At 39.0% G+C, this 17,951-nt stretch overlaps 2 protein-coding genes across 7 annotated transcripts in view; one reads left to right on the top strand and one right to left on the bottom strand.

Moving 5' to 3' along the window:
* The window catches only part of ACSM5 (acyl-CoA synthetase medium chain family member 5), a 58,033-nt gene extending 46,428 nt beyond the window's left edge, over positions 1–11,605 (bottom strand). For 2 of the 3 annotated variants that reach the window (XM_020965343.2, XM_020965346.2), the window contains exon 1: positions 1,892–1,978. The gene's annotated coding sequence lies outside the window, so the exon portion shown is untranslated. Of the gene's footprint in view, positions 1–1,891; positions 1,979–9,552; positions 9,678–11,498 lie in introns of those variants that run through there. The other variant, XM_020965344.2, reaches the window with a different exon arrangement.
* The window catches only part of PDILT (protein disulfide isomerase like, testis expressed), a 59,085-nt gene that overhangs the window by 841 nt on the left and 40,293 nt on the right, over positions 1–17,951 (top strand). For 2 of the 4 annotated variants that reach the window (XM_078152875.1, XM_020965363.2), the window contains exon 1: positions 1,918–2,188. In XM_078152875.1, the coding sequence (XP_078009001.1) occupies positions 1,918–2,188 (271 nt within the window). Of the gene's footprint in view, positions 1–1,269; positions 1,374–1,917; positions 2,189–17,951 lie in introns of those variants that run through there. The other 2 variants (XM_078152874.1, XM_078152873.1) reach the window with 2 other exon arrangements.

The raw sequence follows: 17,951 nt of genomic DNA, 5'->3' as shown, positions 1-17,951 counted from the left end.
CTCATCCCCACCACTAGATTTGGGAAATTGAGCCCTCTGCAGAAACAAAGCCCATGAAGTGAGGCGAGATGCACTTTTTTTTCCTCCAAATGTTTATATTAGTCTTGATTTGTACTTAAAAAACCATTTTACTTCTACTCATGTGACTGACATATTACACTGCCTTGAATTTGTATGGTGCTTTATAGTTTTCACAGTATATAACCATACACTTGTACTTAATCTTCTCAGAAATCTTGTGGTAGTGTTGAGAGTTAGCAATATTCCTATCATATTCATCAGCACTCTCATTATTTTGGATCTCATCAATAAATGGAGCCTTTCTTTGTTAATGCAGATGTGCACCTTCTCTACAATTTGTACTTTTACAAAGCTTCCTGGGGGCACTGAGAGTTTAAATAAATTGTTGAGAGCCATAAGGCTATTAAATTTCAGAGTCAGGACTTAAACCCAGGTCATCTAGACTTTGAGGTCAACTCTGTATCCACCATGGTTAGTGTTTTTATTCTTATTCTTATCTCTATTTTACACATAGGCAAATTGAGACTGAAGGAAATTTTTAGTGACTTTCCCAGGCTCTTCATACTAGAAGAGCCAGAACTGGAACCTAGATCTCCTAATCCTTGGTTAAAGTTCTTCCTGTCATACCAGGTGGATATACTTACCTGCTTCTATCTGTTAGCTTCAAACTATAATGGGGCAAGTGTGAGTAACCAAGAAGATGGAAATTAGCCCTTCTGGATCCATCCTAGATCCTAATCTAATGTTGCAGCCTGGGGATACCAGCTCTAATCCTTAAATGCCACCAACTCACTTTAGCTGTTGTTGTTTCTCAGTTGTGTCTAACTCTTCATGATCCCATTTGGAGTTTTCTTGGCAAAGATACTGAAGTCATTTGCCATTTCCTTCTCCAGCTTATTTTACAGATGAGGGAACTGAGGAAAACAGGGTTAAGTGACTTGCCCAGGGGCACACAGCTACTAAGTATCTGAGACCAGATTTGAACTCGGGACTATGAGTGTTCTAGACTCTAGGCCTTCATCCACTTTGCCACATAGCTGTCCCCACCGTAGCACAAAGGTTTTATTTTTCTAGAGTGTACATTTTCTAACAAGTAGTGGGTATAAGGTTATAGTATGAAGCCCTGGGTAAATCACCTTAAAGTTTGCTTTGTGTACTAGAGTTGGTGTATACGCCGGGCACTTTCCATGACTGTTTGTCATTTCTGTTACTGCCCGTTTGTCATTTCTGTTACTGCCTGTTTGTCATTTCTGTTACTTGGAAGCATAGAATTTTAGAGATAAGAAAGAATCTTCAGAATGTCTCATATAACCTCTGCATTTTATAGAGGAGGAGACTGAAACCCAAGAAAGGTATAGTAATTTACCCAAAATCAAATAGCTAGCTATTGGCAGAACTGGGCCTTGAACCCCTGGCTACCTATTCTATTCACTAAATCTGGGCACTGAAGTTCCATTGCCTGATAGCTTTTAATAATGTGCCTCCATAGGCTTTTTATGTTTCCTTTTCTTCACTGGATGTTGAAAAATCTGATCTAATTAGAGTAGGGTCAAAAACTGATCAGGACAGCAATCAAAGAAGACTCCTCAAGGGAGTAAAGCTAAAAATTTCCCACTGACAGTATCACTCCCTACAAGAGGACTTTGATGATTCTACTAGTTGTTAGTATTCTCTCCCCACCCCCTACTTCCCCATGCTATTTTGTATTTATTTTGTATTGGCTTATTGGCATATATGTCCTCCCCTCCCCTCCCTACTCTAGGTAGAATGCAAACTCCATGAAGGTAGGAGCTGTTTCATTATTTATTTTGTATCCCCAATGTACTAAATACATCATCAGTACTTACAGTATTACTTTGAAGCTCCTTACCTTACCAGGCAGTACTGGTTATTAGTATGATGGTAGGGGCATTATCACTAGGCATTGATAAAAGAGCAGTCTTTATTTCCTTCTCATGCAGGAGGAAGATGTTGCTGCTTGGGGTTACTTTACTTCTTTCCTCTTGCCTCTCAGTGGCCCAAGCATGGGGAGGATGGAATTTCCAGAATGACAGGGTCCGGAGACTTGAAGAGCTAGGGATCCAAGAGGAAAAGAACTTATTGGTGCTCACAGCAACAACACTGGCCAGAGTGCTGAATGAGACTCGGTTTCTGATGGTGGAATTCTGTAAGTAATCTGGCCTTCCCAAAAGAAATGGGCTCAGCAGTTGGGATAGAACAAAAGGAGAGTTTAATTATAGCTCACATTTCTATGGCATTTTGAGGGTCATAAACTTTAAAGTTTGAGTAAAAAGGAAGGAAAAGGTTTTGTTTTGTTTTGCCCTCAAGAGCTTACATTTTGTTTTATTTTTTAAATCAATTAATTTTAGTTTTCTACATTCACTTCCACAAGATTTTGAGTTCCAAATTTTTTCTCCATCTCTCTCCTTCCTCCACCCCAAGATGGCATGCATTCTGAATACCCCTTTCCCTGATCTACCCCTCCCTTCTATCACTTCTCCCCCTTCTCTTTTCCCCTTCCCCTTCTTTTTTCCTGTAGAGCAGGATAGATTTCTATACCCCATTTCCTGTATATCTTGTTTCCCAGTTGCATGTGAAAACAATTATTTTTAACATTTGTTTTTAAAACTTTGGATTCAAAATTTTCTCCCTTAGTCCCTCCCCACCCAACCTCATTGAGAAGGCAAGAAACTTGATACAGGTTATACATGTGTAATCATGCAAAACACTTCCACAGTAGTCATGCTGTGGAAAACTAACTATATTTCCCTTAATCCTATCCTGTCCCCCCACCATTTATTCTATTCTCTTTTGACCCTGTCCCTCCTTAGAAGTGTTTGCTTTTGATTACCCCCTCCCCCAATCTGCCCTCTCTTCTATCATCTCCCCCCTCTCTTGTCCCCTTCACCCCTATTTTCTTGAAGGGTAAGATAGATTTCCACACCCAATTGAGTGTGTTTGTTATTCCCTCCTTAAGCCAAATCCAATGAGAGTAAGATTCATTCATTTCCTCTCACCTCCCTCTCCCTCTTCCTCTCCATGGTAAAAGCTTTTTTCTTGCCTCTTTTATGTGAGATAATTTATCCCATTCTACCTCTCCCTTTCTCCTTCTTCTAGTATAATCCTCTCTCCCCCTTTAATTTTATTTTCTAGATATCATACCTTCGTATTCAACTCACCCTGTGTCCTCTGTCTATACATATTCCCTCCAACTACTCTAATACTGAGAAAGGTCTCATGAGTTATAAATATCATCTTTCCATATAGGAATGTCAACAATTCAAATTTAATAAGTCCCTTATGATTTCTCTTTCTTATTTTCCTTTTCATGTTTTTCTTGAGTCTTGTATTTGAAAGTCAAATTTTCTATTCAGCTTTGAACTTTGAATGCTTCAAAGTTCTCTATTTCACAGAATGTCCATTTTTTCCCCTTGAGGGATTATACTCAGTTTTGCTGGGCAGGTGATTCTTGGTTTTAATCCTAGTGCCTTTGACCTCTGAAATATCATATTCCAAGCCCTCAGAACTTTTCATGTAGAAACTGCTAAATCTTGTGTTATTCCTGATCATTTTCCCACAATACTTGAATTGTTTCTTTCTGGCAGCTTGTAATATTTTCTCCTTGATCTGGGAATTCTGGAATTTGGCTATAATATTCCTAGGAGTTTTCCTTTTGGGATCTCTTTCAGGAGGTGATGAGTGGATTCTTTCAATTTTCATTTTACCCTCTGGTTTGAGAATATCAGAGCAGTTTGATAATTTCTTGAAAGATGATGTTGAGGCTCTTTTTTTTTTTGATCTTGGCTTTCAGGTAGTTCATAATTTTTAAATTATCTCTCCTGGATCTATTTTCCAAGTCAGTTCTTTTCTTTTTTTTTTTAAGTATAAATTTGTTTATTTTTAGTTTTCAACATTCACTTCCACAAGTTTTTGAGTTCCAAATTTTCACCCCATCTCCCCCTCCCCCCCAAGATGGCATGCACTCTGAATATCCCTTCCCCTGGTCTGTCCTCTCTTCTATCTCTCCCCTCTTCTCTTATCCCCTTCCCCTTCTGTTTTCCTGTAGGGCAGGACAGACTTCTGTACCCCATTTCCTGTATTTCTTATTTCCCAGTAGCATGTGAAAACATTTGTTTTTAAAACATATGTTTTTAAAACTTTAGGTTTCAAATTTTCTTTCTTCCTCCCTCCCCACCCACCCTCATTGAAAAGGCAAACAACTCAATATAGGTTATACGCAAGACACTTCCATAGTAGACATGTTGTGAAAAACTAACTCTATTTCCCTTAATCCTATCCTGCCCTCCCATTTATTCTATTCTTTCTTTTGACCCTGTCCCTCCTCAGAAGTATATCCTTCTGATTACCCCTTTCCCAATCTGCCCTCTCTCTATCATCCCCCTGTCTCTTGTTTCTCCCCCTATTTTCCTGTTGGGTAAGACAGATTTCCACACCCAATTGAATGTGTATGTTATTCCCTCCTTAAGCCAAATCCTATGAGAATAAGATTCCCTCACCTTGGCCCGTTTCCCCTTCCACTGTAAGAGACTTTTCTGGTTTTTTTTGTGAGATAATTTACCCCATTCTACCTCTCCCTTTCTTCTTCTCCGAGTATAATCCTCTCTCATCCCTTAATTTTATTCTCCAGATATGACCCCTTAATCTTCAACTCACCCTGTGCCTCTATCTATCTATCTACATATACATACATATAATTTTTTTCCTCCAACTACCCTAATACTGACAAAGGTCTCATGAGTTATAAATATCATCTTTCCATGCAGGAATGTAAACAGTTCAATCTTAATAAGTCTCTTATGATTTCTCTTTTCTGTTTACCTCTTCATGTTCCACCTGAGTCCTGTATTTGAAAGTCAAATTTTCTATTCAGCTCTGGTCTTTTCATCAAGAATGCTTGAAAGTCCTCTGTTTCACTGAATGACCATTTTTTCCCCTGAAGGATTTTACTCAGTTTTGCTGGGTAGGTGATTCTTGGTTGTAATCCTATCTCCTTTGCCCTCTGGAATATTATATTCCATGCCCTGCGGTCCTTTAATGTAGAAGCTGCTAAATCTTGTGTTATCCTGATTGTGTTTCCACAGTACTTGAATGTTTCCTTCTGGCAGCTTGTAATATTTTCTCCTTGACCTGGGAACTCTGGAATTTGGCTACAATATTCCTAGGAGTTTTCCTTTGGGGATCTCTTTCAGGAGGAGATCTGTGGATTCTTTCAATTTCTATTTTGCCCTCTGGTTCTACTATATCAGGGCAGTTTTCCTTGATAATTTCTTGAAAGATGATGTCTAGGCTCTTTTTTTGATCACGGCTTTCAGATAGTCCAATAATTTTAAAATTCTCTCTCCTGGATCTATTTTCCAGGTCAGCTGTTTTTCCAATGCGGTATTTTACATTGTTTTCTAATTTTTCATTCTTTTGGATTTGTTCTACTGTCTGATTTCTCATAAAGTCACTATCTTCCAATTGCTCTATTCTAATTTTTAAGGAAGTATTTTCTTCAGTAATCTTTTGGACTTCCTTTTCCATTTGGCCAATTTTGCTTTTTAGGGCATTTTTCTCCTCATTGGCTTTTTGGACCTCTTTTGCCATTTGGGTTAGGCTATTTTTTAAGGTGTTATTTTCTACAGTATTTTTTTGGGTCTCCTTTAGCAAGCTGTTGACTTGTTTTTCATGATTTTCTTGCATCACTCTCATTTCTCTTCCCAGTTTTTCCTCTTCTTCTCTTACTTAGCTTCTCTAAATCCTTTTTGAGCTCTTCCCTGACCTGGGACTGATTCCTATTTTTCTTAGAAGCTTTGGATGTAGGAGCATTGACTTTGTTGTCTTCTTCTGGTTGTATGTTTTGATATTCTTTGTCACCAAAGTAAGGTTCTATGGGTCTGACTTTTTTGCACTATTTGCTCATGATCCCAGACAATTACTTGAGTTATAAACTCTTTTTTAAGGTAGGGGTCTGCTTCCAGTGTGGAGAATGTACTGTCCCAAGCTTCAGGGGTTTTGTGCAGCTGTTTTCAGAGATATTTCTAGGGATCTGTAAATTTTCAGTTCTTCCAAGGTGATATGACCAATGGTGAGGTATTTACTCCTTTCCTGGCCTGTGCTCTGGTCTATGAGTGACCACAAGCACTCTTTTCTGCCTTAGAACTGGGAGGAGGATTCGCTCTCACAACAGCTTTTCAAATATATGAAGCTGGCCCTTATGTCCCCCTATTCTAGTATTATCTTCTCCAAGGTACACATATCTAGTTCTATCTTTATATCATCTATTCTCATCTTTATACCATCTATTCTCATTTGCCCCATGTCCTTCATTATTTTTGGTTGTCCCCCCCCTTACAATTCCCAGTTTATGAATATCCTCCTTAAACCACCCAGCTCAGAACCAAACAATGTTACAGGTGAGGTCTTAAAAGAACAGAGAATAGTGGGAGTATTATTTTCCTGTGCCTGGAAGCTATGCCTCTCTTAATCCAGCCCAATATTGTATCAGTTTTTTTTAGCTTTCATATTACATTGTTATTCAAATTGGGCTTATATCCATTAAAAACCTTGATCTTTTTTTCCCCAAAATAATTGCTGTCTAAATATGCCTCCTCATCTTTCACTTGTGAACTAGGGGCATTTTAAAATATCCAAATATAAGACTTTACATTTATCCTTGTTGAACTACATCTTATTAGATTCAAATTAACTCTTAATCTAGCCTTTTAATAGAGTTTTGTGTACTGACTCTGGTCCTGTGGGTTAGTGATCCCTTTCAACTTTGCATCATATGAAACATTGATGATCATGTCATCTGCCTTTGTCTGAGTCATTTGATAAAAACATTAAACAGATAGGAACAAGCATAGAATTCTAAGGAATTCCACTAGAGGCTTCATGTTGAGTTGGCACTGTTCCATTAACAAATACTCTTTCAGTCCAGCATCTAAGCAATTCTGAATTTTATTGTGCTATCCTTTAGTCCCAACGCCTTTATCTTGTCTCCGAAAGAATGGATATGGGATACCTCATCAAAATCTTTGCTAATGTCTAAATAAATGATATCTCTAGCATTCTAATCATCCACCTATTCAGTAATCCCACCCCCAAAAAAGGAAATTAGATTATTCATTCAAGAAACCTTCTCTGAGTAAGCAATGACCTTACCCTGCTAGTGCTGCATCTAGCACTTTGCACATCTCTTCTGTGTTTATCATTTATTATAGCTATTTTTATATTTGGCATATCTACCTCTTTTAACTCTATGTAAGCTTTTTCAAGGCAGGAGCTGTGTCATATCAATTTTTAAAAATTTCACCATGTCTAGCACAGTGCTGTACAGAAGATACACTTGATAATTTTATCCACTGAATTGATTTGAAATATCTATCTATTTATATATAGATGGTTTACTTAGAAATCCCAAAGAATAATCAAGAAAACTAAATGAAACAATTAATAGCTTCAGTAAAGTGGTAGGATGCAAAAAAAATCCCAGAAAGTCAATAATATTTATATATAGTGTTAACCTGAAAGTTTGGTTAAAGAAGGCAAACAAGTTAGGTGATACATGATTATATAGTTTATTCCCTTTTAGCTAGCAAATCACGTTAACATGGAAGCCAGAAGGTGATTCTGACTCCAAGCTTAAGCAAAATGAGAGGGGTTTTATACAGTTTAGAATGATCAGACTCAGGATGTCTGTATTACAAAAAAAAAAGGTATAGCCTCCATATGTTTCCTAACATACAACGTAAAAAAAGGAAGTTACCTAATTGCATAGATTGTAAATACAATAGAAGAATGTCAAAGTATCAATCAAAATTATAGATCCGGGATATGTGTTTCCTCTACATAACATATGTCTGTAGGATACAAAACAAGGAAAAGTCTCATTAATCAAGAGAGTGTTTGGTCCCAGACATCCTGGGCTCAGTGATGACGAACAGGAAGAATGTTAGTGAGCTCCCTTTGGTCCTGAAATTTGCTGACACAGGAAGGGGTGTTTTTAGTTCACTCAGAGAGAAAAAGATTAATTCAGGTTTTTGGCCCTTATTGGGGCTCAATTGATCTCAAATGATTATCAATAGCAATAACAGAATTCATGAGGAAACAGTAGAAAAGAAGTCCTATTCAAAATAACTACGAAAGGCTTAAAATATCTAGTGAGTCAATCTACCAAGGCACACTCAAAATAAATAAATACAATTATAAAATATTATTAAAATACATAAAGAATTACTTAAAATTGGAATGATATTCATTGCTCATGATGGGGCCCCATCCATATAATAAAAATGATACTACCTAAATTCATTCATAGATTATTGCTATACCAATCAAATTACCAAAGAAAGTTTCCATAGAACCAAATAAAATAGTGACAAAATTCATTCAGAGGAATAGAAGGTCTAAAATCTTGAGAGAATAAGGTAAACGATATATACAATGTCTGTAACAATGTATAGAAAGAGCTATAACCAAAAATGCAACTGACCGCTTGACCCTAGGGAAGAAATATGACCACTAAAGCACCGTGTTCCCTTCTTTACAGGAGTAGAGAACTCTGGGTATGGAGGATTCCCTGTATTGTCAAATACAGGTTAATTTTACTGAACTGCCTCCCCATCCCCCACCATAGGTATTCTATATTAAAAGAGCTAGATATTTGGGTAGGGGACCAGGAAATGATGTATTCAGAATAAAAGGTGATGTGAAGGAAAAAGATATAAATAAAAATAGAAAAAGAAAAAAGTACACCTGATTTATTCTTCAACAGCTTTTATATAATAGAGAGTATGGGTCTGTCTATAGTAGGCTTGGAGTCAGATGACCATTGTTTGGTGGCCCTTCTCTACCATGTATTATCTATGAGACCTTCAATAAGTTACTCATCCTCTTTGGCCCTCAATTTCTTTGCCTGTAAAATTGAGACAATAACATTTGTACTTCCTACCTCACAGTTGTTTTAAGACTCAAAAGAGATATTAAGTCTAATGTTCTTTGTAACCAAATTCAATAAACAAAAATCTACATTTAGCTTGATTTGTCTGAGGCCTCATAAGTAAGGAAAAATTAATTTTGGGGCTCTGCAAGAAATCATATATTTTAGAGGTCTTTTAGATGATTTTATCTTTATTTATTTATTTTTTTTGGCTAGGCAGTGGGGTTAAGTGACTTGCCCAGAGTCACACAGCTAGTAAGTATTGTCTGAGACCGGATTTGAACTCAGGTCCTGCTGACCCTAGGGCCAGTGCTTTATCTACTGCACCACCTAGCTGCCCCTTAGATAGATTTTATCAACAAGGGTTGAAACATAAAGAATTTTCTACTTGAGCCTCATTTGACTAAAATTTTCAATTAAAACAGCATCAGCTAGTATCTTCCTGGGCCAAGTATTCTGTTTAAACCAAGTTTTATGGCACTTCATTTTATTTGGCCTAAAGTGACTGCTTTTAAATTTCAAAGAGATATCCCTTTTTGTAGGGTTGAGGAATTTGGTGACCAAGTTCATGGTTGCCCTAGAAGTACCTGATGTGATGGTTCAGCTTCTTTCCTAGTTTGCAAGCTGACCCGGTTTCGGTCTCAGACGAGATCTTCTGGTGCCTGCCAAATCTATTGCTGGCAGCCTCTGCCCCCCTCAGTAAAGCAGAAAGCTGAACATGGAGAAAGATGAGAAGACAAGAGATCAATTGAGTGGAATTAGGTTCAGGGTAAAACATTCACATAGACCTTTCCCCCCTTACATAGTATTTTAATCTAATGATTTCTAGCAATGTTTACCTAACTGTATCACCTACACAGAGAGTCAGGGTAGGTTAGCAATTAACTATTTTTGAAGTCAGGAAGACCCAGATTCAAATCCTGCCTCTGACACGTGCTGACTGTGTGACTGTAGGCATATCAACATATCACTCAGGGTTCCCAGGTAACTCTCTAAGACTATATGTTGCAAGATAGTTGCTGATTTGTATTTGTATTGGAGTTTCTTCACTCCAGAGCCCCCATACTCATGCAATCAGTGAAGATTTGTTTAAAAAACGCCTAGATAATGATTTACAGCAGTTGCTTACAGGAGCTGGGGGTAGGGGAGATTGATTTCTGTTTCTTAGTGTTTTATATTAGCCAGCTTGAGACTGGTCTCCTGAATTTTCTCTTTATAGCAATGAAACATTTTGTTCCATCCAACTGTGTTTCATGGAGATGAGATAGGGGCTAGGAAAAAGTAAGCTGTCCCAAATCCCAGCATTTGGAATGAACTTGTTCTTTTCTCTATGCTATAAGAAGGAAAATGAATTCTAGAACTCCTGTCTTTTTGTAATACAATCATTTACCTTAAATACTCTTCAAAACAGGATATTCCTTTCCCAAAGCATCCATGGGACTATAGATTTAGAGCTAGAGGAGACTTTTGAAGTCATTTAACAGATAAGGAAATGGGGACATAGAAAAGATAAGTCCAAGGTCTCATAACTAGCAAGTATCTGAGTTAGTATTTAAATGCAGTTTAGGTGGTGCAGTAGATAAAGCGCCTTGAGTCAGAAAGATTCATTTTCCTGAGTTCAAATCTTGGCCTTACTAGCTGTGTGACCCTGGGCAAGTCACTTAACCCTGTTTGCCTCAGTTTCCTCATCTGTAAAATGAGCCAGAGAAGGAAATGGTAAAACCACTCCAGTTCCTTTGCCAAGAAAATGCCAAATGAGGTTACAGAGAGTCATACACGACTGAACAACAACAGCAACAACAAGAACTTCCAGATTGCTAGTCCACTGCCCTACCTATTACTGCCTCAGAGATTTCTCCATAAGGGGATTTATTAAGCCCTACCCAAGAAACTTCATCTCTCTATTGCAGGAAAGCTAGAGAAGAGTGAACCCTTCTGAAACATTATTTTGATGATTCAGAATTGAACCTCAGACCACAAAGCTAATAATGTTATTTGGAGATCATAGACCTAGATCTGGAAGGGTCCTCTGAGGCCATCTAGTCTACCACTCCTCTCCCGTTTTGAAGACAAAGAAATCGAAGCCTAGGGATATTTGGTGAGCTGCCCACAGTTGCACAGACAGTAAGCGTCAGAAGTGGGGTTTGAATGCAGAACTTTGGACGCTAGGGTCAGTGCTTTTTCTGCTGTATCATGCTGTATCATAGTCACTGCCCCACTTAAATCCAATTCACAAGCATGTCAAGACATTGCCCTCATGATGTCATTGGTCCTCTGTGAGGACAAAGGACAAAGAACAACAATAGCCATTCATCCCTTCTTTCCCTATTCCTATGATTAAAGAGGCTGGTCTGAGATAACACACTGACAGCATTCTAGGGTCTCAGCTCAGTGTTATCAGTGTTCCAACGAGCCATTTATGCCTGAACAGCCCTGATACCACCGCTGTCCCCAGGGGGCCACTCCCACAGAGTTCTGAGCCAGAAAATCCTAAAGCTATTTAAAAAGCCAAACAGAGCAAACACTTTCTTACCCCTTCTCTTCTTTCTTCTTTTACTGCTTTGCATTCAGCTCCACACCCAATCCACTCCTTTCCTGTTCTGCTTTGGCTAATCTGAGACCTGGTCACTTTCTTAATACACTTCATGAGTTTATAAATGAGATCTTATCTCTTTCTGTTTCCGGTCTGTCCTCAGATGGCAGCCATTCAGAGGCCCATTGGTCATCTTCAACGTCATTCTATGGACCCTATCCAGCTGTGTTACACTTTGGACTAGAAATGGTGTTCCAACGAAGGCACACCATGGTCTCAGACAAATCTTTTTCTTGACATTGGGACTGTCTTTCTGGCTGTAGCAGCACACTGGGCAGAGAACAGCGAGTGAATGATAGCTATGGCATCTGTATCAAAGGTACAGCTTGCTACTCAGTAGCCACTCATTCAGTGAAGAGTTTCTGGTGGTTTGAGCTTACCACCACACTCCGGAATTATTTTGCCCACTTTAGCAAATGCAAACAAGCTGGGTTTATGATTGGTCAATTTATTTCCACTCTCTGGGCCTCAGCTTCCTCACCTTTAAAATAAAGGGGTTCAGACAAGATGACTTCTGGTTCTAAAGCTCAAATTTTACAACCCCATTTTGAATTCTAAACCTGGAATAGTGTCTGTTTTTTAATTCAGAAACTTGGTCTGACTTGTTTATGTTTTGTGTGTGGTTGATTATGGTTGGTTTCATAATGTGATACTTTTAAGTATCACATTATACCTATGTTCTTCTCTATAACCTTGCAATTCACTTGGTCCAAAGCAATAGAATTCCAATTTAACCTTCCACAAAATGACAAGCAAAGTAGTTTTTGTTGTTGTTCAGACATTTTCAGTCATATCAGACCCTTTGTGGCAGCATTTGGGGTTTTCTTGGCAGAGATACTGGAGTGGTTTGCCATTTCCATCTCCAGCTCATTTTACAGATAAAAAAACTGAGGCAAAGAGGATTAAGTGACTTGCCCAGGGTCACACAGCTAGTTAAGTGTCTGAGATCAGATCTGAACTCAGCAAGATGAGTCTTCCTGACTTCAGGCCCGGCACTCTATCCACTGCTCCACCTAGTGGCAAAGTAGTTTAGGTACTCCAAAATAATGGTTAGTCTAAAATAATTTCTCTTTGCCCTGGTAGTTCATGTTTGATCCCTCCTGTCTACAAACCAGTCGTTATTATGTTTTGTTCAGGCTAACATTAAAATGAGATTTCAGTCAGCCAATAACATTACGATAACAAAAGAGGAAAAGATGCATATGGTGGGAAGAGGTGTAGAGGGAGGCTACCAGCTTCTCAGGTCATAGGATTAAAGGCTGGGTCATTGATTTAGAACTGAAAGGGACTTCAGAGTCCAACCTCCTCATTTTACAGATGTGGAAGATAAGGCCAAGAAAGGTGAAAGTCACTCAGATGAAAAGTAGCAGAGGGAAGGGCTGAATGTAGGTCCTCTGACTCCAATTCCTTTCCACTTACAGATTCTACTTGAGTCATAAATGATTGAGGAGGAGCCAGCCAAACTTTTCCAAGGACATTCGTGTTCAATAGGGGTTATAAACCAATATGTCTTGGGCCTTGGAGCCTTCTACTATGAAGAGAATGACTTATAAGTTGTGATTTTTAAGCTAAGCTTCAATTCGCATGTGTTTGGAACAGGGTACTATCACCTGGAGAAATCAGGAAGGGCCTTAGGAAGGAGATGACTTTAGCTAAGTTTTGATATAAATGAACTTCAGATTATAAGAGGCATAGATGAGGAAGAAATCCTGTACCAAGGCATAGACACAGGTGACAAAATATTGTGTATAGGGATTGATAAGCAGACTGGTTTGACCAGTCCGAAGAGTAAGAAGAAGACGGATGTGTGATAAACCACAGGGGCCATAGTATTTCCATAGATCTTCCCAGCCAAGGCTGTCCAATGTTTTTACAAAGAAAATCCTAGTTTAAAGGTCAGCTGGGCATGTTTACAGTGGCCTGTGTGGAGGTAGACTGGTACTTTTGGCACACATGTTATCAGAGAGATTCAACAGTACTAAATCTTTCTGCCTGAAACTCTCCTTGGCATGTTTACTTTTTCTTTTCTTTCCACCTTTTCAAAATTCTTAAACAACTGTTAGCTCTAAGTCAGACCTGTCTCATGGAAGTTATGTTTGTACTGGACAGAGTGTTATGGACAAAAGCCATGGAGTTGCCTGGGCCTGAATCTGTGACATCCTGGGGCCGAGAGCAAATACTGACAAGGCACTGGGCCTAAAACAATTGCAGAGGCCAGACAGGTGGAGGACATGCCTAGATACTAAGTGTTTCAGATAAGACCACTCCTTTTTGCACTGAAGGACATCAACCTTGGTGACAGTGCTCTGGTCTCTCATTGCTCAAGTTGTAACCAAAAGTCTGATCCTAAACACACAAACAAAAGAATGAATGAATAAAAAAAAATGCCCAAAGCTTGTCTTGTATTTGTCATGGGTGTAACATGGGTCCCCTGTTACACTGGTTCAGTGTGACTGTTTGGGGTAATCAATTCTGAAACTCAATTCCTAAATCCCCTCATCCAGTACAACTCCCCATTGCCACATAATAAAAAGATTGCTTAATCCAATAATAAGAGTATTTAATTAAAGTGTTTTTCCTAAGAAGCGCTTTGGAAAGCTTAACAGCTAACTTCAGTGTGATGTGATCTGTATGAATGTTCTATGTAGCAGGTGTTCTTATTGTCAGTTTGATATCAGAACTCTTCTGTTTTCTCAGAAGTCCTTTATTATTTTTGAATTCATTTATCCTTATTCTTATGACTGTAGAGCTTTGATGTCATTTAAAAACAATCTTGCTGTTTAGTGAGTCAACCATATTTGCATTCACCACCATTTCCTCAGGAGTCAGTCAGTGACAACTCCCAAAAGCCAATCCCAACCTTGCTCTGGAAAACAGCTAAATCCCCAAGTTCAATTTCAACTTGTCCTCTCAGTAGCATCATTTCCCCTACTCCCACTCATTTAGCATGTTCATTTTCTCTGTCTTGTTACATTCCTTAGAAAGGAAAGGGAAGGAAGGAAGGAAGAATGGAAGAAAGGAAAAGGAAAGGCTAGCTTCAAAAGAAATTAAACAGCCTCGCAACTGCCCCCAAAAAGGTGTTGGACTCCCCAGAAAGGAAGTAAGCACACTGTATTGATTACTTGAAGCTTCGAGACCATCAGGTGAATCCTACTCCATGGACTTGCAGTTCATAAGGAGTACAGATAAACTGAAATCCACAATAAGCAAACAATTTAGGTCAGCTCAAAAGGAAAAAAAAATAACATGGATGAGCCCCTAGCACATGCTTAGGACCACTAGTGGGTACTAGTATTATGGGGCCTTAACATTCATACTACTCATATGAGTTCTCCTCTTTCCCTCTGTGGGCACGTTTTCTTTTCCCAACAAATCAACACAGGAACAGATTCCAGTGCTTCAACACTCAATCATGAAAAAGTTAAAGAAATGTGTCTGATGTGAAGAAACACATTGGAAAACTATCCATTCATAGTCTGAAAACAAAACAAAAATAACATTTTTCCGTGTTGAGTCCTGACAGATACATAGGTGGTCCAAAAATATCCCAGATAAGCTCCCACTGTCCAGTGCTATCTCTGGGCTACCCCTCCACCCCAATTTGTATACATAGGTTCATTCCACTTAGACCAGCAGAGGTTTAAGGAATTCTGCCTTTTACATTCTATAATTTCATAAAACAGACTGGGGAGGGGGGAGAACTCAACTGATCAGGGGTCCCCTAATCAATCCCCCATATACACAACTTCCAAATCCAATGATCTTTTAAAATTTCTCCATTCTTATTAATCTTTCTGCAGCATTTAACATTTTTGATTATTATCTTCTCTGGAATACTTGTTCCCATCTGGGTTTTCATAACACTGCTTTCAGTCTCCTTTGCTGTATCATCCATGTGATATATCCTAACTATGGTTATACTGCAAGGCTCTGTCTTGGGCCCCCCTTATTTTCTTTTCTCTCTCCTTTGTCTTCTTCTTCTTCTTCTTCTTCTTCTTCTTCTTCTTCTTCTTCTTCTTCTTCTTCTCTTCTTCTCTCTCTCTCTCTCTCTCTCTCTCTCTCTCTCTCTCTCTCTCTCTCTCTCTCTCTCTCTCTCTCTCTCTCTCTCTCTCTCATCACACCAATTCCCATGGGTTCAGTTATCACACCTATGCTGATGGCTCTCAGATCTACCTATCCATCTTCTCTTCAATCCCGTATCACCAAGTGCTTAGTGTACGCTTCCAACTGGATACCCCTTAGCCATCTCAAACTTAACACATCCAAAACATAGCTCACTCTCTTTCTGTAAAGGCTACCTCTTTTTCTAAGATTCCTATTTCTCTTGAGGGTTATCATCATCTTTCCAGTTACCCAGATGTGTAAACTCAGAGTCATCTCTGTCTCTCTCCCTCACCTTACATATACAACTGATTGACAAGTCTTGTCAGTGCTACCTCCTCAACATCTTTCCTATATATGCCCCATCTTTTAACTCACTCAGCCACTATTTTAGTCTGTCTGGACAATTGTAATATCCTTCCAATTGGTCTCTACTTCCAATTTCTCTCCCTCTAGTCCATACTACATGCAGCTACTTATGCTTTAGGTACAGAGTGAGGCTGGTGACCTTGCACAGCCCTGCCTCACTTAAATCCAACTCACTTGCATGTCGTGGCATCACCTCCCTGATGTCATGGTCCTTTTGGGGAACGAAGGACAAACAACAACAACCTGTTAGGATATAAACTCTCTAGAAACAGAAACTATTTGTTCAGGCAGTTAGGTGGCACAGCAGATAGAGCACTGAGCTTAAAGTCAGGAAAACCTGAGTTCAAATCCAGTCTCAGATGCTTACTAGCTGTGTGACCTTGGGTAAGTCACTTAAACCTGTGTGCCTCAGTTTTCTCATCTGTAAAATGAGCTGGAGAAAGAAATGGAAAACCACTCCAGTATCTTTGCTGAGATACTGGGCCTGGATCTGTGACATCCCGGGTCATAGAGAGTCACACACAACTGAAACAACTGAATGACAGCAACAACAAATAGTACAGTGCCTGGCTCATAGTAGGTGCTTAATAAATGCTTGTTAATTGATCGACTCCCTGTTACTTCTGGATTAAATATAAATGCAAATTCCCCAGGCAGCATTTAAAGCCCTTCACAATCTGGTTCCAAACTACATTTCCAGACTTACTGCATGTTACTCCCCTTCATGCCCTTAACCCTACAGACTACTTTTTGTTCCTGAGCTCTATGTATCGTTTCCCTTCTCTATGGATTCACACATGCCTCCCATCTGGATAGCATGCATTCATTCATCATCCTGATCCTGCAGAATCTTTATCTTCCTTCAATACTCAACTCAGATGTCACCCTCTCTCTGGCGCCCCCTCGGTTACTTCCAGTTAGAGTGTTCTTTCTGTATTAGCATTTTCCAAGAATGCTTTCTCTGGCTCTTTCCTCTCCTCCATCTCACTTTATCTCATATTACACTTATATTATATTCCCTCCAGTCAATTATAAGCTTTTGAATGATGATGACTGTGTTCCTTCAACATTTACTTGCCCAGGGCCACACAGCTAGTGTCTGAGGCCAGATCTGAACTCAAGAAGATGAGTCTTACTGACAACAGGCCTGGCATTCTATCCACTGCACTGCTTAGCTGCTGCAGTGATTATCTGTGTCCTTCCATCAAGCCTGCACAGGAATTCTACCCAACCAACTTGCTTGGAGGCCTTCCTTTATATCTTGTGATATTTTATGGCTACCAGTAGAGCATGTGCTTATCCTTTGGTTATCCCTTCCTCTTGATACATGACTAGCCTACCTTCTTATCCAGTCATATATTTCTTTGATTGTATATTTTGTGCTACTTTTTTTAACCACACTATATTGCTGCCTACTCCCAGCCATCATGGGCTTCTCCATTGCTCTGTGGGTGACTTAAAAATTTCATTTCTTCAGGGACTGTGGTATGCCATCCATACAGAATCATTAGCAGAATATTGATAATAAAAAGATGAGTGGGCATAATTCAAAACACTGTGTAAAGTCCCCAAAGCAATACAAGCCATTTTCTTCTTCCTTTTCAATTCTCTGCTGTGTTTGTTCAAAAGTTCTCAGTTGATGGATTAGTTCTATAGATTGTGCATATAACTCTATGGCATGATCTGCACAATTGTCATTCTTCATTGACTTAGTTTTTCCAATTTGGATGGTTAGACCAAATACTTTTGAGATCTCATTTAGGAAGTTTGGGCATTATTCTGGGACTTGATACAATCAGCACCATGTCTCCTGCAAATAGGAGCAGCTAGGTGACTTCACCATCCATAGGGAATACTTATTCCGTTTCTACTCTTCACCAAACAGTCTACATAAAAATAGTCTGTTTCATGACTTATTTTGTG

Source organism: Phascolarctos cinereus, unplaced genomic scaffold (genome assembly GCF_003287225.1).
Source record: "Phascolarctos cinereus isolate Bilbo 61053 unplaced genomic scaffold, phaCin_HiC Scaffold_4;HRSCAF=312, whole genome shotgun sequence".
Classification (NCBI taxonomy): domain Eukaryota; kingdom Metazoa; phylum Chordata; class Mammalia; order Diprotodontia; family Phascolarctidae; genus Phascolarctos; species Phascolarctos cinereus.
The sequence above is the reverse complement of the archived record's forward strand: the minus strand, read 5'-3'. Positions and strand labels throughout refer to the sequence as shown.